General features: G+C 43.7%; 1 protein-coding gene across 12 annotated transcripts; it reads left to right on the top strand.

Annotated features, from left to right (window-relative positions):
• Nucleotides 1-5,135: 5,135 nt before the first annotated feature.
• Nucleotides 5,136-25,780, top strand: LOC112228542 (BRCA1-A complex subunit RAP80). 12 transcript variants are annotated; one of them, XR_002950070.2, is made up of 24 exons: nt 5,136-5,280; nt 5,440-5,565; nt 5,948-6,026; nt 6,169-6,293; nt 6,438-6,767; nt 7,082-7,934; nt 8,119-8,246; nt 8,364-8,795; nt 9,028-9,375; nt 9,707-9,762; nt 9,905-10,068; nt 10,203-10,258; nt 12,661-12,982; nt 13,160-13,241; nt 13,437-13,560; nt 13,759-13,807; nt 13,926-13,974; nt 14,539-14,608; nt 17,670-17,825; nt 18,879-18,925; nt 22,539-22,638; nt 22,914-23,004; nt 23,942-23,980; nt 24,969-25,780. XR_002950070.2 is itself a non-coding variant. In XM_024393948.2 (19 exons), exons 2-19 carry the CDS (start codon nt 5,461-5,463, stop codon nt 14,734-14,736), a joined length of 3,393 nt encoding a protein of 1,130 aa, XP_024249716.1. In that variant the 5' UTR covers nt 5,136-5,280; nt 5,440-5,460; the 3' UTR covers nt 14,737-14,954. The 12 variants fall into 12 exon arrangements, 3 of the variants coding, with proteins under 3 accessions (XP_024249716.1, XP_024249715.1, XP_024249717.1); XR_002950071.2 differs by lacking the exon at nt 23,942-23,980; XR_002950068.2 differs by having other exon boundaries at nt 23,942-25,780.
• Nucleotides 25,781-25,945: the final 165 nt, after the last annotated feature.

Raw genomic sequence — 25,945 nt, 5'->3', positions numbered from 1 at the left:
TCCTAAGGTGTATGTAAACTTCCGACGTCCGTGATTGCATCCCTAACAGTTTGTATGAATGACTGGCTACATACAATACATGTTGCCAGAATGGCTGAGTGAGAGTTGCTGTACTCTCTGGTAAGGCCCTTGCGTCCAGTACCACTGAAGGCCGCAGTATTCAGTCAGTCAGTGTAACTATCCAAGTACACGTCACCGCATGCAGTGGCCTGATGACAAATGCATTATGCACCTGTAAATCACCAAAGCCATGTTAACATTTACTCTACATGTTTAACAATGCAACCCTTTTGTTAAGTGTCATTGATATGGAAATTCACACACTGAATTCAGTTCATAAGCATTGACAAATCGGGGTAGGCAATCCTGGCACTTCATGTTTTTAATTTAACCAACCTGGAAGACGAGGTGTATTGAATTTACGCAATTACTGAACTGATCAATTATCTCAGTCGGTCAGGGCTGCATTCAGTACATAAAAACATGATAGCAGTACTGTACAGAACGACCAGTTGAAAAACGGGGTTGGGTTGTGGGTTCAAAATGCTCCATAGCCCTTTAAATACGTCACTCCTTGCATCAAGCCACACCCCGGCACACCCACCGAACAGAGCAAAACATATCTCAGACTGTTTAAGAACGTTTTGGGAAAGTGTTGTTCAGCACAAACCGTTGTGCAATGTAGAAAACGTTCAAGCGAACTGAGGGCCTAGTTGGAACAAAATCCTGCAATAACTGCGGCACTCCAGGGTCAGGGTTGCCTACTGTTAAGTGAATGCTGTGCAAAGTATTGGGCAACAGCTTTCTTCCAAGGCCCATATTCACAAAGCGTCTCAGAATAGGGAGTGATCTACGATAAACTCCCCCTTGTCAATGTAATTGTGAAAGTAAAATGGATCCTAAAATCAGTACTCCTACTCTGAAGTTCTGTGTGAATCGCTAGCCTATCAGCAATGCCACTCTACCTGAAATGCAACAAAAACATAAGAATTAGCTAAGTCAGTCAATTACTTGGTTAACTATACTGAACAAAAATAAACGCAACATACAACAAATTCAAAGATTTGACTGACTTACAGTTTGAGGAAATAAGTCAATTGAAATACATTTATATCTATGGATTTTACATGACTGGAATACAGATGCATCGGTTGTTCATACATACATACATAAAAACACATGGGCCTCAGGATCTCATCACTGTATTTTTGTTCATTCAAATTGACATAGATTAAATGCAGTTGTGTTTCTTGTCTGTAGCTTATGCCTGCCCATACCATAACCCCACAATGGGGCACTCTGTTCACAACGTTGACAGCAGCAAACACCTCACATGGTCTGTGGTTGTGAAGCCGGTTGAACGTGCTGCCAAATTCTCTGAAACAATGTTGGAGGTGACTTATGGTAGAGAAATTAACATTAAATGATCTGGCAACACCTCTGGTGGACATTCCTGCAGTCAGCATACCAATTGTACACTCCCTCAATATTTGAGACATCTGTGGCATTGTGTTGTGTGACAGAATTGCACATTTTAGAGTGGCCTTTTATTGTTCCCAGCACAAGGTGCTTCTGCATAATGATCATGTTGTTTAATCAGCTTTTTGATATCCACATATGTCAGGTGGATGGTTATCTTGGCAAAGGAGAAATGCTAACAGGATGTAAACAAATTTGTGCACAAAATTTCAGAGAAAAGCATTTTGTGCTTATGAAACATTTCTGGGATCTTTTATTTCAGTTCTTGAAACATGGGCCAAACACTTTACATGTTGCGTTTATATTTTTGTTCAGTGTAGGTAATGAAACACTCATGTAAAATGTGCACAAGCCTAATATTCCAAATTATATGGTAACAGTCTAGTTGCAGTGAAATTAGGAAGGGCATTTTTCTTGCCAACTTTCAATCACCAATAAACAGGCAGGGGAACAAAGTAGTTTGTCAAAAATGGTTGAATAGTCAGTAACTAGTTAGTCTTTAAAATATAGCTACGAATTACATAGCTAGTTCGTTTGTACAGTAGCTAAACTGAACACTGACGGTGGAGTAAACTAAACGTTAGCTAGCTTTACCCCAGCAGCTTTCTAGCTAGTAATGGCATTTTTATCAGCATTATCAATCAGATGAATAGCTATCAAATATATTCATACATCTGTCCCCTTTGTAGCAGCTTGCTGACCCAAGTTTGATGCATTCCTACCACACGGAAAAGCATGTAATCTGGAGTTGTGTTTTCAGCAGAGTTTAGCCAAAACAGTAAAAAGTCCTGCATTTAAACTGATGCAAACGGATACAAATAGTGGAATCATGCCAGATTTGGACTAGATAATGATTAACAAGTTTGTAATGTTATATTAATTCAACAAAAGACAACAATTAGTTAATTTGACAAAAAGGACAAGTCAGTTAAATCGCACTTTGGATGCATTAGACTTCATAATTGCATTGGGGGATACTTATATTTCACTGTACAGCCTTACTTATGGATTTTGTGTCCATGATATGGGGTAACAGCCTACTCAGTGACACCCACAGAACACACCTGTGAAGAATTCACACAAAAATTTGCATTTTAGCTCTTATTGCAGGATTTTGACTGGGTAATCACCACCCCAGTCAATCGATTGTGAAATGAGCCACATTATCTCACCGGTCAACCTACTATTTGTATTGAACTTTCATATTGCAATGTACAGTCTTAGCTAGGGATCTTGAGTCCATGAAATGGGGTATAAGCCAGTGGTGTAGTGCAATTTTCTTTAGGTGAGAGAGTGCACATTATCTAATATCAAAGTTTGTACTGACAGGTATAGCCTATTGAATATCTTTGTACATTAAGCCTATGCATAAAATGCATCCTCCAATTGCAATGTCTTCTACCTATGCCCACACAGTCAAATGTTTTTCTATTTTTTGAATTACTGTTCTGCAGGCAAATTAAGGCAGATGCCATTAAACTATTAGCTTTTCTTATAGGCCTATTTTGTTGAAATCCAAGCTTAACCTGCCTGGTTGCATGCGCTGTTACATTTGGGCTGCATGAGGAAATAAATGTGACTATTCAGCTTCAGATAAGAAATGACATGTTTTTGGTGTAATACAGGCCTACTATGCTACAGTAGTCTTAATACTGTTATATTTGGTTCTGTTAAATACACAATCATTGTGATCTTGTGTCTCACTGCTTTGCTTTATCTTTGCCAGGTCGCAGTTGTAAACTTGTTCTCAACTAGCCTACCTGGTTAAATAAAGGTGAAGTAATAAAATAAAAAATTCAGTCGCCTCTGAACAGTTGATGTTGAGATGGCTCTGTTACCTGAACTCTGAATAATTTATTTGGGCTGCAATTTGAGGCCAGTAACTCCAATGAACTTATCCTCTGCAGCAGAGGTAACTCTGGGTCTCCCTTTCCTGTGCCGGTCCTCATGAGAGCCAGTTTCATCATAGCGCTTGATGGTTTTTGCGACTGCACTTGAAATGTTCAAAGTTCTTGAAATGTTCCGGATTGACTGACCTTCATGTCGTAAAGTAATGATGGACTGTTGTTTCTCTTTGCTTATTTGAGCGGTTCTTGCAATAATATGGACTTGGTCTTTAACCAAATAGGGCTATCTTCTGTATACCCACCCCTACCTTGTCACAACACAACTGATTGTCTCAAACGCATTAAGGAAAGAAATTCCACAAATTAACTCTTAACAAGGCACACCTGTTAATTGAAATGCATTCCAGGTGACTACTTCATGAAGCTGGTTGAGAGAATGCTAAGAGTGTGCAAAGCTGTCATCAAGGCACAGGGTGGCTACATTCTCTCATATAAAATATATTAGGATTTGTTTAATAATTTTTTGGTTACTACATGATTCCATAGTTTTGATGTCTTCACTAGTATTCTACAATGTAGAAAATTGTTACGGTTTTCTTCCGTCGAAAGAGAGTCGGACCAAAATGCAGCGTGGTTAATACGATACATGTTTAATGACGAAATAAACATGACAATACAAAAACAAGAAACGGAACGTGAAAAACCTATACAGCCTATCTGGTGAACATAACACAGAGACAGGAACAATCACCCACAAACACACAGTGAAACCCGGGCTACCTAAATATGGTTCCCAATCAGAGACAACGATAATCACCTGACTCTGATTGAGAACCGCCTCAGGCAGCCATAGACTATGCTAGACAACCCTACTCAGCCACAATCCCAATACCTACTAAAACCCCAATACAAAAACACACCACAAAATAAACCCATGTCACACCCTGGCCTGACCAAATAAATAAAGAAAACACAAAATACTAAGACCAAGGCGTGACAAAAATAGTAAAAATAAAGCAAAACCCTTGAATGATCAGGTGTATCCATACTTGACTGTTACTGTACCTATAGGCTGCTATAGCCTACATATTCATGCCATCATTTTCCTTGAATTTTTGTTGTAATTAAATAGAATCTTTCAGAATGAATTTTACAGAAATATTTTTACCAACAGTGTATTCTGAAATTGAAAAAAGTGAGGGAGCACTACGGCAGCACAAAATCCCTGGTATCAGCCTACTCAGTGACACCCACAGAGCACAACTGAAGAGTGTACACACATATTAGCACCATAGCTCTAATTGCAGGACTTTGACTGTGTCAATCACTTCACTATTCAGCCTATTGACTGGTGAGCTAATGTGGCTTATTTCAGTGGTGTCAAAGTCTTGCAATAAGAGCTACGACCTTAATATTTGTGTAAACTCTTCACCCTGTGTTCAGTGGGTTTCACTGAGTAAGCTGATACCTATGGATCTTGGGTCCATGAAATAGGCTAAGGCTGTACATGGCAATATAACATGTCCAATACACACAATAGACTGACTGGTGAGGTGATTTTCCACAAAGTCCTGCAATATGAGTTACACCGCTCATATTTGTGTAAACTCCTCACAGTTGTGTTCTGCTGGTGGCGCTGCTAAAAAGTTGACATTATTTTGACAGGGTAGTTTTACACAGCTTGCTGTAGTTTCATTTGTGAACATTTGAACGCTTCTCTAGTGTTGTAAGATCGCTTACCTTGCATGTTTGCTTACTCTAACGTTACCTGTTTGAAATGTGCATTCCAAAGAGAGCACATCACATTTCACCCCTCTATCAAAAAGTTCGCCCTGCTTTGAGTCACGTGGTTTAAGAAAATGGCTTCTTGAAACGAATTTTGTCAAATGTGTTGCTAAAAGTAGAAATTATAGCTACCTAAAACTGAATGCGAGTGTTAATATTGGACTGAAGGGTTTGTAACTTCAATCTCAGAAATCGTTATGCATAAGTAACCGTTCTACTTTCATTTTTTCATGATTCTCAGGAAGATGGGTGTGCAGCAGATCTCAACTGTCGTAACATAAGATAGCTTACAGTAGCTAGCTAACTAACAAATCTGTCTCGATTTCAGCACCAAAGTCTACCGAACAACATGCCTCCTCGGAAAAAGCGAGAGAACAGAGGCACCGATGATTGTCCCAGGAAACGACGACGAGCTCAGGAAGAGGGCAATGTCGTCATCTCAGATAGAGACGAGGTAACCAGCTGAAATAACGTTACTGTATTTAGCTAGCTGGTAGCACACTAAATTGCTAGCAAACTATCTTCCCACACTGGACGCAGAACTACCGAGAGAGGACAATTTACACCGAAATATAGCTTTCATTAAATCTTAGCTAGAATACAAATACTGTATGGTATACTTGATAACTGTCGGGCTTCAAGCTATTTGTATTTGGATCTCTAAGCTAGGCATCCAGGCGTGAATAATAATATTATACAAACCTGGATGCCTAGCTTAGAGAGCCAAATACAAATGGTCTGAAACAGAGATACTGCTTGGCTGACGCTTATCAAGCATAGCTTGCAGTCTTTATATTCTTCATGTCATTAACAACTCATCTCTCTTCTTAACCCAGGATGAAGACTTCAGACCGACATCATCATCATCAAGAGGGGAGCGCAAACGGGAGAAGGAGAGTAGAACACGAACAAACGGTATTTGACCAACATATGTCTCCTTATTTGTAGCTAATTAGACTCAGAATTTTCATGTACCACATCAACAGAATGCAACTATTGAAGCACTACAAGATGGAACTTTAACCTACTGTACTGAAACTGTCCCTTCTCTTCTCAGAGATGACAGAGGAGGAGATGCTGGACCTGGCCATGAGACTGAGTAAACAGGAGGCCAGCAGCGCTGCTCTCCGGCAACGACAGGAGGAAGAGGCCGTGAGGAAGGCCATTGCTGAAAGCCTCTATGTAAGTGTAGATATTACTGACAGAAATCAAATGTCGCCTGGAGATTTACTCTAGCAGTCCTCGCCATTGTTTCAGATCAATCCAACCATTTGTATTGCATTCTGTCTATTCCTGTGATACATGAGTGTTGCTGTATCCCTTCAGGCAGACAGCCCTACTCATCCCCACTCAGAATCTTCGCTCGGGTCAGGGAGCCCTACACAACAATGTCAAAATTCTCCTCCAGAGGGAGAGAGCAGCATACAGCCCCCCAGGTGTAAACTCTCCTACCCTAACCATGGTGTGGCTGACAGGGAGGGAGTCCGCGGTGGAGGTGTTCATGTAGGGGTGGCTCCCTCAGACAGGAGGAGGAGGGGGAAGAAGGAGGGAAGCCCATTACTAGATATGCCTGACCTGTCTCAGACCCAGAAGGTCTACTCCCAGTCCTCCCCCCTCAGCCAAGCTTCCACCTCAGTGCCTCTCCCATCCTCACAGGTCAGTGGTGAACACACACAGACCTACGCCATTATTCATCTGTCATTGCCTGTTCAACCCTGGCTGCTGTTCTGCATTTCTTCAGGGGCTTCAATGGGCCCAGATCTAACTAACTACGCTCATACCTTAAGACTTAACTAATGTATGTGTTAAGTTCTGGTGACAGCAGGGTAGAAGAACCAACAACTTACTTAGATCTATATGTGTTTTTAACAACAATGTTGGCATCATCTTACACTCATCACAGGCTAAGAATGCATGCCAGATCAGTTCTTACAATGTTTTTATGATAACATCTTCTATGCCATTTTAAGGAAGAGGGGTCTTCTCAGAGGAACCTTTTCGGAGACCGCTCAGCCAAGGCAATTGAATCTCAGGACTACAACAACTCCACAAAGAGTGACTCCCAGTCCCAACTCAGGATCAAGTCCCCTGGTTTCCCTTCCACTACGGCTCCCCAAGCCAACAAACCTGTCCTGTGCCTGGAGAAGCTTAGCCAGGACCTCCTAGTAGACTGTCAGGCCTCTGGGTTCCTACTAAAGGGTCATCCCAGCTTAACGCTTCCCACAAAGTCCCAGAAATCTCAATCTTATCAGCCCAAGAGCCCCACATTCTCCAATACCCCTGTGTTTTCCAAAACAGAGAGAGGTGTGGAACCAGGCCAAAGTAGTCCCTCCTTTCCTAAACGCGCCATGTTCTCGAATTGTGATTCAGGAGAGGAAGAAAAAGAGGCCAGTCCCACCATTCCTAAAAACCTGGTCTTTTTCAAGACTGATAGAGGAAAGGCAGAGGAACAAGGGAGTCCAACTTCTCCTAAAAGCACCATGTTCTCTAAGACTGAAAGAGGACTAGAAGAGAAAGAGACCTTCTCTGGAAGTCCAGTCTTTCCCAGAACTGATCAGATAAGGGACCAGGGTCCACAGAGCTGTGTTGAAAGTGTCTCTGCAACAGGAGACTATGAGGATGGAGACAGAGATGATGCTGTGAAGAGCAGGGATGCCTCCGAGTGCCTTCCACCATGCCCCAGAACAACCCTGTCCCTGAACAAGAGATTTGTGCCTATAAGGAAGACTGCTGGAGTTTCAGACAAAGTTGTTGACCAAGAGGAACGCGAGGGTGAATCCTCGCAGAGAACTGTAAACAGGATTAGCATGCCTGCAAAGTTGGGTATGTTTTTTCCCCTATTGTTTTAAACACTGTCATACATACAAAGCAATGTTACGATCATACATTGAGTATGAATAAGAACAAGAAATACCTTTATGGCAGGTTCAAATGGCCTCTCTGCCTGCCCTTTTGGCTTTTTATGTTCAGATTCAATGTATGTATTGACATGATTGTTCCCTTTTAGCTGCAGAAGAAGACCTTAATTCAGAGGAACTTACATTGGCTTTGGAGACTCAGCCAATGCAGGAGTTAACCAGTAATATGGCGCTACGCTGGTCAGATGATGACGAAGAGGAAAATGGTCCTGAAAAGGTGAAACCAGGGAACTACAATATTGTCTATCACCAGTACTGTTATAGAGATTTTGGCCTCACCCGAAACCTAGTTTCCACAATACACTGTAAATATCTTTCTCTCTCTCTCTTGCAGTCAGCTCACTCGCCCAGCCCAGTCTTCCCACAGGAGAATGACCTCCCTCAGCCAAGCAACCAGGGTCTCTCCCCAAACACCCACAACCACCGTTCCCCCCAACACAGACACAGCCCCTGCCTCGTCCCCAAGAAACGCACTCACAACTTCGAAGGCGCCGCGTGCGAGGAGGGGGAGAGCCAGTCCAAGTGCATCCGGAAGAAGTTCACCTTCAAGGGCATGTATGGAGCCCCCTCTCCCTCTCTTCTCAGACAGGCTGCAGGTAGGAGCCAGGATGAGGCCAAAGGCGGAAGCACCTCTTCCCACCAGCCCCTGGCCTCCTCCAGCCGCCTCTCTCCCTCCACAGACGGCCAGGGTTATGGGGGAGTGGTGCGCTACTATTGGGGTGTGCCATTCTGTCCACGGGGGCAGAACCCAGACGCCTACACACAGGTGATCCTTTTTGGTCTGATGTAGTTTTTCTCTCACACAGACATTTTCTGGATTATGAGTCAATGTGGGTAACTGACTTCTGGGAACACAAAAAGTGAGGGGTATGAATACTATGTGCTATTGTGTTAGAAAAGTTCCATCCATTATTTTGTAATATTTCATTGATCTGATGTTAGATGTCATGACTTCTAACTGTAAGTGTCTAATAGAAATTACATGATTTTCCTTACAGGTGATCCTGTCCCAGCTGGAGGTGTATGAGAAGAGCCTGAAGGAGACCCAGAGGGGTCTGCTGAGGAAGGCAGGCTGGGGGGAGCCAGTCCTCCCTGGGCCCCCAGAGAAACCCTTCTCCAGGAGGGGACGCCTCGAGAGACACAGGGCCCCACGACTCCTGGAAGAAGAGGAGAGAGGGGGAAAACGTCAGGAAGAGCTAGTGGAGGTGGTAGAAGATGATGATGATGATGAAGAGAAGAGGGCGAGACAGCTGTCACGGTGGGGGGTGGAAGGGGGAGGGAAGAGAGGAAGGCAGGAGTGGAAGGACTGCCAGGATCTGTTTGTGTCCTCTCCTGAACAAGAGGAAGTGAGTATTGCTTAATAATTAGAAATGCCTATTATAGGCAGCTTGGAGCAATGCATTTTTGTATTTTCGTAGGCTGTATTAATATTATTATTTTTCTTTAGAAGTGTCAATCATATCAAAGGCTCTGATGGTGCTACAGTACTTACTTAAAGTCCCTTGTTACACTATCTAACCACTTGATGGCACTATCAACAATTTACAATCCCAATGTGTTTTTATAATACGGGTTTAAGTGTGTCTATTTGGGATAGACACATTTTATTATGTAGAAAGGCCGATCCACTTGATGTTTTTCCCCCAGCAAATTTGTCTTTGTTTTGTCTTCCCATAGAAATCTCCCTCCCCTGTATTTCATGCAGATACCAGTCAGCTAATTCTACTTCAACGGTATGGGAGGCGTAAACTGCTAAATCATACAGTATGGACCTAGGTTGTCTTTAATCTCAATGATACAAGTGTATTAATTGTGCACAAGAATTTTAAAAACAATGTATAAAGAATTCAGAGAGTTGATTTCTCATTTTATCAGGAGACTTGGCCTTAGAAGAACAGAGGAAAGACTAGCAGAAAAACAACCACCTGACTTACTGGAGGAGAGGGAGGAAGATGAGAAGGAAGAAAAGATGGATGATAAAGAGGGTGGAGAGAAGAGGGAGGAGGAAGAAGTGGATGTCAGAGGCTTACAAGTTCCAGGTATAAGAAATAATGTAATTATTCCATAAACCAGTAGGTATATATGGTTCTATTTAGATTTGAATAATTCATGTTTGAGCTTCATATGTAGCTGTAATTGTCATGCCGCTACTTCTTGTTGTTTCTGATGACAGAGACCCAACTCGGTGACGACAGCACTCAAGACCTCATGGTCACCAGCCCTGCACAGGTTAGTCACTTCAGCACTACCAAAGACACTCATACATAGAGCATTTTGACTACGGTTCTGAATGATTCTCCTTTTACCCAACACCTAGATATAATGGGTGTGTGCATAGAATTGTGAGGCTATGGTTTTACATTTTAGCCATTTAGCACCGTGGTTTCCAAACTGTGGTGCTTGCCCCGGGCCCCCCCCCCCTCCAAAAAGAAAACTGTCTGGCTTTCAATTTACTCTTGAAAGTTGTAATAGTACCTTGCACATTTGATTCTACTATTTCGAAATTGGGGAGTGCATCATCAGTATTCCTCTTATCATTGCATACCTTAGTGGGCTGTTTATAATTTGTCAAATGTCCACATCAACGAACCCATGTCAGGAAGCGTTTTTTAGCTAGATTGTTACCCTATACATTTTGTTGTGATGTTTAGGTCACTCAAATATGACATGAATATACAATGCTCAAAAAAATAAAGGGAACACTAAAATAACACATCCTAGATCTGAATGAATGAAATATTCTTATTAACTACTTTTTTGTTTACATAGTTGAATGTGCTGACAACAAAATCACACAAAAATTATCAATGGAAATCAAATTTATCAACCCATGGAGGTCTGGATTTGGAGTCACACTCAAAATTAAAGTGGAAAACCACACTACAGGCTGATCCAACTTTGATGTAATGTCCTTAAAACAAGTCAAAATGAGGCTCAGTAGTGTGTGTGGCCTCCACGTGCCTGTATGACCTCCCTACAACGCCTGGGCATGCTCCTGATGAGGTGGCGGATGGTCTCCTGAGGGATCTCCTCCCAGACCTGGACTAAAGCATCCGCCAACTCCTGGACACTGCAAGGTGGCGTTGGTGGATGGAGCAAGAAATGATGTCCCAGATGTGCTCAATTGGATTCAGGTCTGGGGAACGGGCGGGTCAGTCCATAGCATCAATGCCTTCCTCTTGCAGGAACTGCTGACACACTCCAGCCATATGAGGTCTAGCATTGTCTTGCATTAGGAGGAACCCAGGGCCAACCGCACCAGCATATGGTCTCACAAGGGGTCTGAGGATCTCATCTCGGTACCTAATGGCAGTCAGGCTACCTCTGGTGAGCACATGGAGGGCTGTGCGGCCCCCCAAAGAAATGCCACCCCACACCATGACTGACCCACCGCCAAACCGGTCATGCTGGAGGATGTTGCAGGCAGCAGAACGTTCTCCACGGCGTCTCCAGACTGTCACGTCTGTCACGTGCTCAGTGTGAACCTGCTTTCATCGGTGAAGAGCACAGGGCGCCAGTGGCGAATTTGCCGATCTTGGTGTTCTCTGGCAAATGCCAAACGGCCTGCACAGTGTTGGGCTGTAAGCACAACCCCCAGCTGTGGATGTCGGGCCCTCATACCACCCTCATGGAGTCTGTTTCTGATCGTTTGAGCAGACACATGCACGTTTGTGGCCTGCTGGAGGTCATTTTGCAGGGCTCTGGCAGTGCTCCTCCTTACACAAAGGCGAAGGTAGCGGTCCTGCTGCTGGGTTGTTGCCCTCCTACGGCCTCCTCCACGTCTCCTGATGTACTGGCCTCTCCTGGTAGCGCCTCCATGCTCTGGACACTACGCTGACAGACACAGCAAACCACCTTGCCACAGCTCGCATTGATGTGCCATCCTGGATGAGCTGCACTACCTGAGCCACTTGTGTGGGTTGTAGACTCCGTCTCATGCTACCACTAGAGTGAAAGCACCACCAGCATTCAAAAGTGACCAAAACATCAGCCAGGAAGCATAGGAACTGAGAAGTGGTCTGTGGTCACCACCTGCAGAACCACTCCTTTATTGGGGGTGTCTTGCTAATTGCCTATAATTTCCACCTGTTGTCTATTCCATTTGCACAACAGCATGTGACATTTATTGTCAATCAGTGTTGCTTCCTAAGTGGACAGTTTGATTTCACAGAAGTGTGTTGTTTAAGTGTTCCCTTTATTTTTTTGAGCAGTGTACATTAGATGATGTATAGAATTGCAGGAAATAAGCTTTAAACTTACCCATTTTGTTGGCGGAGAGGACATTTTGTATGAACCGTTTGTGTCATGAACAGTGCTTGGACTCATGGAAAATATGGGGTGTGGGAGGTTCCCCAATGCAGGAAGGGGGGCCTGAGTGACAAAGTTTGGGAACCCCTGATTCAGCAGACGTTCTTATCCAGAGCGATTTACAATTAATGCAGTCATCTTAAGATAGTTAGGTGAGACAACAGTTGTAGGAAATACATTTTCCCTCAAAGAAGTTATCAGCAAAGTCAGTGCTAGCAGGAAAAGACAAGTACAGGTTTTTTTTGTGGGGAGGCATTGTGGGATTTATCAGAAGTTTTTGGACGAGGATTGTTGATGTCTATGATTGATTTGGCAACCTGTAGCCCCAGCCAAAGAGCCAGTCCCTGCCTCAGATCCAGACCTTTTTTTCATCACCCCGCCCTCTGGAACAGCGTGAAGAGGGGATGTTGGTGGTTGGAGAGGAGGAGGGGCGGAGGAGTAGCCCTGTGGGGATCCCTGCTGTAGGAGAGGATGTTCGGATGGAGGAGGATATCCCAGAGCCTGCCTTCCCTCGGAGCCCCAACATGGACTGTCCCATGTGCATGCGTCTCTTCCCCCTGACGGAGATTGAGATGCACGCTGCCTACTGTGACGGTACCACCGCTATCATGGAGGAGGAAATGGCAGAGGAGAGCCAATCGCAGGGTGATACGATTTTCCTTTTGTAGGACAGTACATCTGATTCTGAGTAGGCACAGCAGACCAGCATGATGAAAATGATTAACTTGTCAATGTCGCCAAATTTTACAGTACCCACAAATAGTATTTTATAGTACTTTAGGACTGATGTACATACAGTAAAACAGTCATGTTGATATGTAGTTTCAGTCAAGGCTCGTAGGAAGAGGACCAGAAGGGGTGAGAACATTGGAGAGGAGCAGCCCAGCTCTTCTGGCTCTGGCAAGTAAGTAGGTATGACAGCATTTACCTTGGTCTAGCAGCTTGGGTTACTTAGGGATTTTGTTGTGTCTCATCCTAAGGTGTTGAAAGTAAATTTCCCTTACTCCCCCTTCCTATAATGCATGTTAACAAATATGAATTAATGGAAGACAAGCAACTGATGTTCATACCTTTTCTACGTGTGTTGTCTCCACGGCAGGGTGGTACAGGGAGAGAAGTGCTTCCTGTGTCAGCAACTATTTCCTCTCAAGTACCATGAGAAGCATGTAGAGGACTGCATCAAGAATAAAGAGTTCTCCAAGGCTGCACCCAGAGACGGACAGGTACTCCTGGTTGGCAGTACTACACACACTAGTACTTGTTTTTTTTCTTCAAAGAAGGGTCTACTTGCAGTGACTGTGATATGTGGTTGTTTTTCTTACTAAACTTGGTTGAATGCACTGACTTCAAGTTACCCTGGATAAGAGTGACTACTAAATGACTAGCTCTTCTGGTCTTCTGTCTGTGTGACGATCTTCCAGAGTGGAGACTTTCTGAGTGCTCTGGACCAGACAGAGCATATATATTCAGGTACTGTCCTCTCACTTTCTGTCATTGGCTTGTTTTACACTTTCCTAAAGCCTCTTTCCACCATGTTTGAATGGGAGAAAAAGGGAGCCAATGTTTTCACTCTTTGGTCTCTTTCTAGGGACTGCTGAGGCCAAACCATGTGATACTACCGTCAATAACCAAAAAAGGTAAGCAAAACAACCGGAAATAGCGATGGATCTTTTGGGGGAAACTCCATTTGACTGTTACTGTAGTACCCACCCCCGGTGACAGAGGATAGGGAGGGGAGTCTGATAAGCGGACCCTATTTGTCTGTCAAGGATATACCCTGATAGTTAGACATGCTATGATGCTTCAGAGAACTATTACATGCTTATAAGACTTCACAGTTGTCCATAGTGGACTAAGGCTGTTAGTATACCCCTATTTAAGTAGTTGTTAATTTGCCATTTTCTGCTGGTTTAATAGTTCATAAAAAAAAAAAAATTTGGGTCAATATGAGATGGTAGTAAGCAGACTGCAGCGTTTAGTGCTGGTCTACACTTGATTTTAGATTCCATAGCACTCCAGTAACTATATGTCATCAATCTACCTCTTAAGCCCATTACTTCTCTGTATAACAGTGTGCATGTAACACTTGCACTTGTCCAATAAGAAATGCAAATTTTCACTATCTGTTGCATAATGTTTTCCTACGGTCTACCTCAATGAACATGACCCTGCTCTGTATAACTGTGTTACTTTTATTCCAGTGGCCTGATTGATGATCTGGACACAGCAGAATCTGGGGGAAGAGGAGACTTCAGCGCCCCAGGTTTCAGAGTGAGCACCTCGCCCATCCAATCCTTCACCCCTGTCTCAGAAGCCACAGACTGCCTTATCGACTTCTAACGCCAATGCTCTTCCTCTACCTCCTCTTCCTCCTCCAGGCCCAGCCAAAAAGAGATTAAAGCAATAGTTTACAAAAAAATGTAAATTACTGTCAACCACTTTTTTATACCCCTGTAGATCTTTCATTTGTAGTGTTTGTTACATTGAATTTAATGACAAAAATGTGTGTTATTAATATGGTATTAAATTATACTGATTTCTTTTATCTACTTTCTGTTACGGCTTTCCTCCGTCGAAAGAGAGTCGGACCAAAATGCAGCGTGGTTAGTTCGATACATGTTTAATAAATGAATAAACACTACAAATACAAAAACAAGAAACGGAACATGAAAACCTAAACAGTCTATCTAGTGCTAACACACACAGAGATATGAACAATCACCCACGAAAACACTCACAGAATATGGCTGCCTAAATATGGTTCCCAATCAGAGACAACGATAATCACCTGACTCTGATTGAGAACCGCCTCAGGCAGCCCTAGACTACGTAGACACCCCACAAAACCCCTAAGACAAAAACACACCACAATAACCCATGTCACACCCTGGCCTGACCAAATAATTAAAGAAAACACAAAATACTAAGACCAAGGCGTGACAGAACCCCGCCCCCTAAGGTGCGGACTCCCGGACGCACCTCAAAACCATAGGGAGGGTCCGGGTGGGCGTCTGTCCATGGAGGCGGCTCCGGCTCGGGACGTGGACCCCACTCCATAATTGTCATAGTTCCTCCCCCTTGCGTCCTGGGATAATCCACCCTCACCGCCGACCATGGCCTAATAGTCCTCACCCAGAACCCCACTGGACTGAGGGGCAGCTCGTGACTGAGGGGCAGCTCGGGACTGAGGGGCAGCTCGGGACTGAGGGGCAGCTCGGCACTGAGGGGAAGCCCAGCACTGAGGGGAAGCCCAGCACTGAGAGGAAGCTCAGGCAGGTAGTAGGCTTTGGCAGATCCTGGCTGGTTGGCGGATCTGGAAGAGTCTGGTTGACTGGCAGATCTGGAAGAGTCTGGTTGACTGGCAGATCTGGAAGAGTCTGGTTGACTGGCAGATCTGGAAGAGTCTGGTTGACTGGCAGATCTGGAAGAGTCTGGCTGACTGGTGGATCTAGCTGCTCTGGCTGCTCCATGCAGACTGGCAGCTCTGGCTGCTCCATGCATCTAGCTGCTCTGGCTGCTCCATGCAGACTGGCAGCTCTATGCATACTGACAGATCCATGCAGACTGGCTGCTCTATGCAGACTGGCAGCTCTGGCTGCTCTATGCAGACTGGCAGCTCTAGCTGCTCCATGCAGACTGGCAGCTCCGGCTGCTCCATGCAGACTGGCAGCTCCAGCTGCTCCATGCAGACTGGCAGCTCCGGCTGCTCCATGCAGACTGGCAGCTCCGGCTGCTCCATGCAGACTGGCAGCTCTGGCTGCTCCATGCAGACTGGCAGCTCTGGCTGCGCTGAACAGGCAGGAGACTCCAACAGCGCTGTAGAGGAGGAAGGCTCTGGCTGCGCTGAACAGGCGGGAGGCTCCGGCAGCGCTGTAGAGGAGAAAGGCTCTGGCTGCGCTGAACAGGCGGGAGGCTCCGGCAGCGCTAGAGAGGAGGAAGGCTCCTGCTGCGCTGAACAGGCGGGAGGCTCCGGCAGCGCTAGAGAGGAGAAAGGCTCTGGCTGCGCTGAACAGGCGGGAGACTCCAGCAGCGCTGTAGAGGAGAAAGGCTCTGGCAGCGCTGAACAGACGGGAGACTCCGGCAGCGCAGGAGAGGAGAGAGGCTCCGGCAGCGCTGGAGAGGCGAGGCGCACTGTAGGCCTGATGCGTGGTGCTGGTACTGGTGGTACTGAACCGAGAACACGCACAGGAAGCCTGATGCGGGGAGCTGCTACTGGAGGGCTGGAGTGTGGAGGTGGCACAGGATGGGCTAGACCGTGAAGGTGTACTGGAGAGCCTGAGAGCAGGGCTGGCACAGGACGTGCAAGGCTAGGTAGGTACACAGGAGGCCTAGTGCGTGAGGCTGGCACAATTTTCACCAGCCGACTAACACGCACCTCAGGACGAGTATGGAGCGCTGACCCAGGTGCCATCAAATCCCCGACTCGCTCCGTCGGACGAATATCGTACCTAAAGCACCAAACTAGCAACTCCCTCATTACTCTCTCCTCCAATTTCACCATTAACTCCTTCACAGTCTAAAACAATAGTGAAGGGATGAATGTTGAAACTTGTCGAAGGTATTTCAACAGGACGGAGCGTTTAGGACATGCCACTACTCTGCCTTGTAGGCCCCAAACAAAGATTTTTTTTCTTCATCTTCAGAGGTCTATAAAAATTTTTTATGGCTGACTGTGTTCAACCCAAACAATACCAGTTCCTTTCCCGTGGAACTTTTTTGCCTGTTTTCTGACGTGTAGGTCAGTTTACACTCCCTAATAAAGGCGTCAATTAGTCCATGTTTCAAGTCAAGGACATTAAAAAAATTATAGCAATCTAACCTTTATTTATCCAGGTTTCATTGAGATAAAATATATTTAGCAAGGGAGACCTAATTGAACCTGGATGAATGATATATGACCTGGATGAATTAAGATTAAGATTAATTAGGGCTGGGTGTCTCCTGAAAAGACATCAGTGTTGTCATGAGCAGATCTGCTTTACAACATTGATTTAAGATTACAGTATCATATTTGAAGAGAACATAAAAGTAGGATCTAGGGATTCATCCAGTCAAGTTAACTTAAAATGATACATGACTTTCACTGGAGATGGAATATTTCTGACGGAGAATTACATATGCATGGGCATCGTCACCTTGTGGAGAAATACTTATTTTTGTATATTCTGACTGTTGTGTTACTCTGAATAACATGTCATAATCCCACTGGTCATCTTTGACTATGCCATTATCTGTAATAGTGTTATAGATGGCATACAGGTGTTAATACCAGATGACATGGACAATGGTAACCTTGTCCTGAAATAGAAATAACAAACCTTCTCATTGGTAGAGTGTCTGCAGCCTTTCCGTCGCTCTGTGGAGAAGCTGCGGGAGGTGTCGTCTCGCCTCAGGAAGGACCTGATCATAAGGCGGGACAAACACACAAACCGCCAAGCGGCAGTCAAGATGCTGCCCACTTTTGTGAGGTCTACACCTGATGGCACAGGTACAGTACTGTACTGTATTCCTTAAGGCCCAATGCAACCGGTTTTATATCAATATCAAATATTGTCTGCGTAACAATTAAGTATCTTGCTGTAATATAATTCCATTAAAATGGGCAAAAATAGCTATTTAGCAAAACTATTTCTCAAGCAAGAATTTTGCTAGGACTTTCTGGGAGTGGTCTGAGTGGAAAGGGGAAAACTGAAAACTAGCTGTTATTGGCAGAGAGGTTTGGAACTGTCTTTATCATTGGTCTATTAACCAATTTACTCAGTGCTTAATTTGCAAATTGGGAGGTACCTAAACAAAAAGCGAACCTGGGAGGGGTGACCTGGGGAGGATCTGAGGAGGATCTGAGGTACAGGAACGCATGAAGGAAAAAAAAAAAAAATCTATATAACAAAGTATTGCATGCATTATCATCGCTTTTGCATACTGGCATAGAGCAGTGGAGGCCTTATATAATTAAGCCCGGGAATGTTGGGAGTTTTGCTTAAATTAATCAATAAAGTTAGCTTATAACAGTGAAACTTTTTTGTGGGATACACAAAGCCAATTCTAGGTCCTGAGGCATAGTTTAACCAAAATATCTCCAATTCAATGGAATTGAAACCCTCTGCATGCACAGTGCATTCTTCCATCACATGTACATCTGATTCTCAAGATATTGCACACTAATGGGATGCTATTGAGCCCATACTACTAAACTGTCTGAGCCTAGGACTAAATACTTTCTGGGAAGTTTTGATTACAGTACTAGGTGGGGTGAATATATTTTTTGTTAACTAGTAAATAGTAGCCTGCAGCAAAATGTGTTTAAATAATGTCTAACTTGTTAACAATTTCTGCCTGTTAGTTTTTGCTACCAAGTGGGTTTTAGCTTGCCTGAGCCTGCTAACTGTGAAGTGTTAATTTACCTGTTTCCATACATGTTTCATTTTAAAACATTTATCTTAAAAAGAAGTTGTTTAATCTAACTGCTTAACTATTTATCTGTACATGGAATTGTATTTGTTTTGTTTTTTTTACTCTTTTTTTTCCTAAATCTTTACAGGAAAATGCCACGGGCACTATCTGATGTGTGGAGACATTTCACTGCAGGTAATGTAGAAGGAAAAGCTGTGTACATTTGCAAATACTGTGCCAAATCATATGTGAAGAATGCAACAAAGATGCACAATCATCTGGCCAAGTGCATAAAGTTCCCTCAGCGCTCACAACAAGCTACCTCTGACAAAAGTCTGTCTACATCTATTTGAGGTGAAAATGATGAATCAGACACCTTATTGATAGCAACAGCTCATGGTCCTTCTGGAATCAGAGTTGTTTTTTTTTACGGTGGAGGAATGTAGTCAGAGAAATACTGATAAATGTCTTGCTCGAGCTGTGTATGCAGCTGGTTCACCGCTGATGTTCACAGGCAATGTGTATTGGAAGAGATTGCTGAATGTTCTTCGCCCAGCACACACTCCTCCAACCAGACATGCTTTATCTACCGTAATTTCCGGACTATAAGCCGCTACTTTTTTTCCCACGCTTTGACGCGGCTAATTTATGGATTTTTCCCGCTTTCACAAGATTCATGCCGCCAAGAAACTGAGCACCGTCACATAATGTGACGTAAATCGAGCGCGCTCAAACTTCCCATCATTCTGATTACGGTAGTCATTTTGTCACCCTCATCATGGCAAAGACACGGAGAAATGCATATGATGCAGCTTTCAAGTTGAAGGCGATCAATCTGGCTGTTGGAAAAGGAAATAGAGCTGCTGACAGCGTGGAGCATTGTCAAAAAATCCACTATCATCAACGGGTTTCGAAAGGCTGGACTGCTGCGTGTTGAAGAGGGCAGCGATCCAACATCGGATGAAGCAATTCTGAGGCTATTCAACTCCGACACCGAAGGAGATGACTTCAGTGGTTTCAATGCACAGGAGGAGGAAGATAGTGACCAATGACTTTCTTGGTAGGCTACTGTTTACTGCTATTTTTTTAAAATTTTGTTACAAGCCGTGTTTAGTTTAAAGGCTGTGTAAAGTTAATTTGTTTCAATGTACCGGTAGGCACCTGCGCCTTATAGACATGTGCGGCTTATTTATGTACAAAATACATATATTATTTTTCATTCGGTGGGTGCGGTTTATATTCTGGTGCACTTAGTAGTCCAGAAATTACGGTACTAATTTGCAGAATGCAGAGTTCAAGTGAAGGTCAAGTAAATCATAGAGAAAGCAGACTGTATTACAATCATCTCTGATGGGTGGTCGAATGTTCGCGGGCAAGGAATAATTAACTACATCATCTCCACCCCGCAACCAGTATTCTACAAGAGCACAGACACAAGGGACAACAGACACACCGGTCTCTACATTGCAGATGAGCTGAAGGCAGTCATCAATGACCTTGGACCACAGAAGGTATTTGCACTGGTGCCAGACAATGCTGCGAACATTAAGGCTGCTTGCTCACATCACACCCATTGGCTGTGCTGCTCATGCATTGAATCTGCTCCTCAAGGACATCACGGAACTGAAAACAATGGATACACTCTACAAGAGAGCCAAGGAAATGGTTAGGTATGTGAAGGGTCATCAAGTTATAGCAGCAATCTACCTTACCAAGCAAAGTGAAAAGAATAAGAGCACCACATTGAAGCTGCCCAGCAACACCCGTTGGGGTGGTGTTGTCATGTTTGACAGTCTCCTGGAGGGGAGACTCTAAAAGAAGGAGTCTCTAAAAGAAATGACCATATCACAGACTGCCGATATGGACAGCCCCATCAAGAGGATCCTCCTGGATGATGTATTTTGGGAGAGTGGTAAGCAGCCTGAAACTCCTGTAACCTATAGCAGTAGCCATTGCACAGATTGAGGGAGACAATGCCATCCTGTCTGATGTTCAGACTCTGCTTGCAGATGTAAGAGAAGAAATCCTTACTGCTCTGCCCACTTCACTGTTGCTCCAAGCAGAGGAAACTGCAGTTCTGAAATGCATCAAAAAGCGTGAAGACTTCTGCCTGAAGCCCATGTTAGACCCCAAGTATGCTGGCAAGAGCATCCTGTCTGGTGCAGAGATCAACAAGGCCTATGGTGTCATCACTACCGTGTCTCGCCACCTTGGCCTGGATGCTAAGTTTCTTAGCAGTCTGGCGATGTACACTTCCAAGCAAGGGCTGTGGGATGGAGATGCAATATGGCAGTTATGCCAACATATCTCATCAGCCATCTGGTGGAATGGACTTTGTGGATCTGAGGCTCTTTCCCCTGTTGCCTCCATCATCCTCCAAATCCCACCAACATCAGCCACCTCAGAGCGCAACTGGTCCTTGTCTGGGAACCCGCACACCAAAGCACGCTACAGGCTGACCAATACAAGAGTTTAAAAATTGGTGGGCATCCTGGCAAATTTGAGACTTTTATGAGCCATCCTCAACAAGGTTGAGCTGTGCATCACCCAATGAAGTGCAGCTCACTCACTGGCGATGGCCCTTGTGTCAAAAGCCTTTCTCTCTTGTTTTAGTTTGTAAAGCAATGCTGTTTGCTCAGTAGGCCTATTTGGAAGTTAATAACATACTGTATTTGGTAGCCTATAGGCAGATTAGTCTTCTCTTTTCAGCAGGAGCCATTTGCTTTCCTGTCTGTGGTTTCCTGTCTGTGGTTTCCTGTCTGTGGTTTCCTGTCTGTGGTTTCCTGTCTGTGGTTTCCCGCGATTGTATTTGAAGTATTGCGAAAGGTCTGTTTTGGCTACATGCTGTTTGTTCACTGACAGATTTGCTGAGTGTTCCAAACTGTAGGCTATGCCTTGTGATTGGGCTACACACAATCCACAGTTAGCTATTTTTTTTATAAGCTATTGATCAAATCAAATTTATTTATGTAGCTCTTCGCACATCAGCTTATATCTCAAAGTGCTGTACAGAAACCCAGCCTAAAACCCCAAACAGCAAGCAATGCAGGTGTTGAAGCACGTTGGCTAGGAAAAACTCCCTAGACAGGCGTCCGGTGATCCTCTGTGGCTAAATTATAGGCCTACACCTGGTGTAGTCTTCTGAATGATTTCATTTCTTTCTGAATAGACAGCAGTCATTCTATATCTTTGGCAAATGTATGTCAATTTATCAGGCGTGCTGCGGCACCTCCAGCACCCTTCACGTGGACAGGAAGATCTGCGCCATACCCCAGGGTATTATGCTGGGGCCGCGAGAGCAGGTGTGTGTGGTACTGAGTTCACAAGGGTAGTCTTTCATTGTATGTTTGGGATGTACATGTTTTTACAGCTCATCCCACCCCTCCCATGGGGTGGTTATTTTTTAATCCCAGGTAGAAACGGTGCCTGTAAATCCCAGTGTTGTTACAATGTCTTACTTTGTAAGCATGGACTTTCAATGATTCATTTTAAGTCAAACTACAAATATGGGACATTGACTGGAAAACCACCTGTCAGCCACAAAGTCCTTTTTAAACTACTCATGTGACTGATCAGGAAAACACAAGTCAGATAATTTAACATAGACATACTCAAGGTAATACATCTTGGTGACTCATGAGGGCTGTGACTGCCAGGTTTTGATGGCTGAAAGCCATGCTCAGTTTCTAGAGAAAACGCATACGATTCCCCAGCCTGCATAGGTATGAATCCCCTTTCAGACCAGTCTCTTGGATTTTCGCACACTGTTGTAAAATGTTGACTCATTGTGATGTCTTTCCCCGTCCAGTGGTTTTACCACATTGCAGCCTGCCTGGCTGAGTTCCTGGAGCTGAAGGATCAGACGCTACCTCTGGGCCTTCTCCTTCGAGCAGAAAGACATCGACAAGGTTCGTCACAGTCAGCCAACACACACAAACACATGCGCAGGCACACACACATGAATCCACAAAGGATCCATTCATGCAGCCAGGACTGATATTAGTAGAAAATACCAAGCCCAGGTGACTTCTCAACATTGGACTAATTCAGAGTCATGACATTTGAACATTTAATTGTCTTTACACTTGTTTGGACAGTCTATTTGACAACTTTGTCAGAAAAAGTCAAGGGCTAATAGTAAGTGATGGTCAAATCTCACTCATTGTCTGACCTCGACTTCCAGAGTATCCTGATCCGTTGGACCAAAGGCTTTCTTTAACTGTTCAGGAGTGGATGTGGTCAGGCTACTGAGAGAAGCCATCCACAGCAGAGAGGTGAGTCTGTAGGCCTCTTTTATCATCCAACTACCACCACTTTCTAATAAACAATTATTTTGATGGGATATGCATTTGGAATGTTATTACTACATTAGTAGAGCCTATAAAATAAGTTGTTATACCAGTATATTTCTTTCTTTTCTTTCTTTTTTTTTATTTTTATGTCTTTCTCCCCCCCTTGAACTATGACATTGGTTCAGTTGCAATGGTGAATGACACTGTGGGTATCATGATGAGTTGTGGATACAGGGACCAGAGCTGTGAGATTGACATGATCATTGGTAGGTAGTACCTATCTGTACTGCAGCCACACTACTGCAAATATAGCAATAGAGGAAAGAACACAAAGGCATAAGATGCCCCATTTAGCCTAGCAAGTGAAGGAGAGGGTGACTGTAGTAACCATACATTTCTAGCACTTCCACAATGCAATGGCTCCCTCTGCTGGAGATGATAGCGAAGGGGTTTTGTTTGCGTTTTTGTGTGTGCATGCAATATGTTGCATTCATTTCTGTGTAAGATTCTCTGCCTCCCCAGGGACGGGGACAAACGCATGTTATGTGGATTAGATAAATAACGTGAAGAGAGTGGGCGGGGAGGATGTAGGTATTTGCAGGTAGCCTGGCAGGGAGGAGCATTGGGTCGGTAACCGAAAGGTGACCGACAAGGGTTGGGGCGTGTTGTTGACGATGGGACATCCAAACTGAGTTTGACCTGATGGTGGATTGAGATTTACTCAACCCAGGCGTGCATGCGTATGTGTTTCTACACCAAATTAATGAGCAGTCAAAAGTACATAGCTGAAGTACATAAAAATACATAACTTCTATGTTTGACTCTCTTGACTTTCATTTGCCGAATCCAGGCCAAACCTCATTCACCCTGGTCAATTTATCTGTGTACTTAACTCTTGTTGTTTTGTGACTTTGTCCAGGACAGCGTTGAGACCAGATTCATCTCTGGAGGTAGAGGAGTAAGTGACTGACACACCATGCTCTTATGTGTCATCTCTAGTTACACAGATCCTAAATATAGCAGTTATTTATTTTAAATCAATGTGCTACATAATACAGAAGCTACTACTGGGTAAGATTGAGAGAAATGAGCGCAACTGTCTTTACAACTATATATTATAAAATTGACTAGAAATGGAAGGGCTGGGAATTGCCAGGGACATCATGATACGATATTATCACAATACTTAGGTGCCAATATGATGTATTGCAATTCCATACTGGGATTTTTTGGCAATTTAACGTTCTAAACATTGCTCACCATATGTCTGCTGCAAAGGGACATGAGAAAATGAGTTTTGATCAGTCATAGAAATATTGTTAGTGCTGAAAACAAATGAGCTCCCTTATTAAAAAGAAGGTTGAAGAACTGGTTATGAAGGAAAAATACTGGAATTTTGGTGCAGGTACAGACAACTAGCGCAAAATATATTGTGATAATGTTGATACGATATATCGTAAAAATATGTTCACCTCAGATAGAAATGTTATGAAATGGTCCACAGGGTTATTTCAGTTTAAGTGGAAAGTTACAGATAAATCCTGCTTGTTACATTCTTGTCACTTGATTGAATGGAGAATATCCTCTTGTGCTGCCATAATAACAATGTGGATTTCCTGCCTTTGTTTCCTCAGCATATTCACAAGTCACTGAATCTCAGTAATATGTCGGTCTAACCACTATCCTAAAGTTAATTTACACCCCTCCCTCAACCTTATCCCTGCCTTTCCACTCTGTTTGTCTAAATGCAGGAATTTCACATGATGGAATATTATTTCATAGAATAGTTATTTTCCAATTGTCCATGGAGATTGTATCTCTCATTCACCCCTTTGCACTGTCAGGAGGACCAATGTCAGTATCAGGTGTGCAGGTAGCCATAGTCAAATCAAAGTATCTCCCTGTCTCTCTCAACATTGTTATCCCCCTGTTTCTCTTCCCCCCAGCTTCAGTAAGCAGCTCCAGGAGACCGTAAGAATCCTAAGTGTGACATCACTTTCCTCGTCTCGGAGGATGGCAGTGGAAAAGGGCACTGACATGGTAATGGCGGTGGCACAGAAGCTGGCCATATCGCCCCGACTGTTAGAGGACAGCAGAGGAGGATGAGGAAGATGGAAATGAATATGTTAGGTCAGAGGAGGCATACTGGAAAGACCACTTGAAATGCAGCACCATAAAAATGCCCCCCTCAAATGCTTTTGTTGTACGGTACATGCTAAACAGCTCACTCACTTTCTCCTACTGTATGGAAATTAATGAATTCATTGAGGTTAACTTTTTTACAGTAGGCTATTTTTTGTTGTTGTACATGGTTAACTTTCAGCGAGGAAATGCCCTTTTTCTTAAACTTCTGTGTGAAATATGTATTATGTATAACAAATGTTACATTATTTTATACTAGAATGAAAACTTGTAATGGGTAAACTCTCACTGTATTGCTAGTATATTTAGAGACCAGATATTTGATACTTGGACATCACTGCAGCTATATTTGAATGGCAGCTTGGTAATACAATTAGTCTTGAAGTAAAAATCTATGAATTTCATGGTCAAGCCAAGTTCCACAGAATGGAAAGAGACACATGCTCACGCCCCCTGTTGGAGAAACTGTACAAAGGAACATCAGGTCATTAAATCAATGTTTTCCGCAAAGTTATACAACTTTAGAATATTCAGTCACTCTTAAACAACAGACACCTTTCTGAACACGTGTTATGTTAATCAAAACTTACTGCAAATAAAGATGGCTAGCATTTGATATTGATACAATGTTGTACTGTACATTTCCCTGCACCCCCAGTAGGCTAGTAGTTCTGTTGCACTTCTTCAGCCATAACACTTATCACGTGCTTGTCTTTGCTCACCTTTTCTCCCAGTGTGGTATAGTGTAAAATACAAGTCACGATAACTTAAAATGATCACC

Source organism: Oncorhynchus tshawytscha, linkage group LG30 (genome assembly GCF_018296145.1).
Source record: "Oncorhynchus tshawytscha isolate Ot180627B linkage group LG30, Otsh_v2.0, whole genome shotgun sequence".
In the NCBI taxonomy this organism is placed as follows: domain Eukaryota; kingdom Metazoa; phylum Chordata; class Actinopteri; order Salmoniformes; family Salmonidae; genus Oncorhynchus; species Oncorhynchus tshawytscha.
Note: the sequence above shows the minus strand (reverse complement) of the source record. Positions and strands in the feature narration are given on the sequence as shown.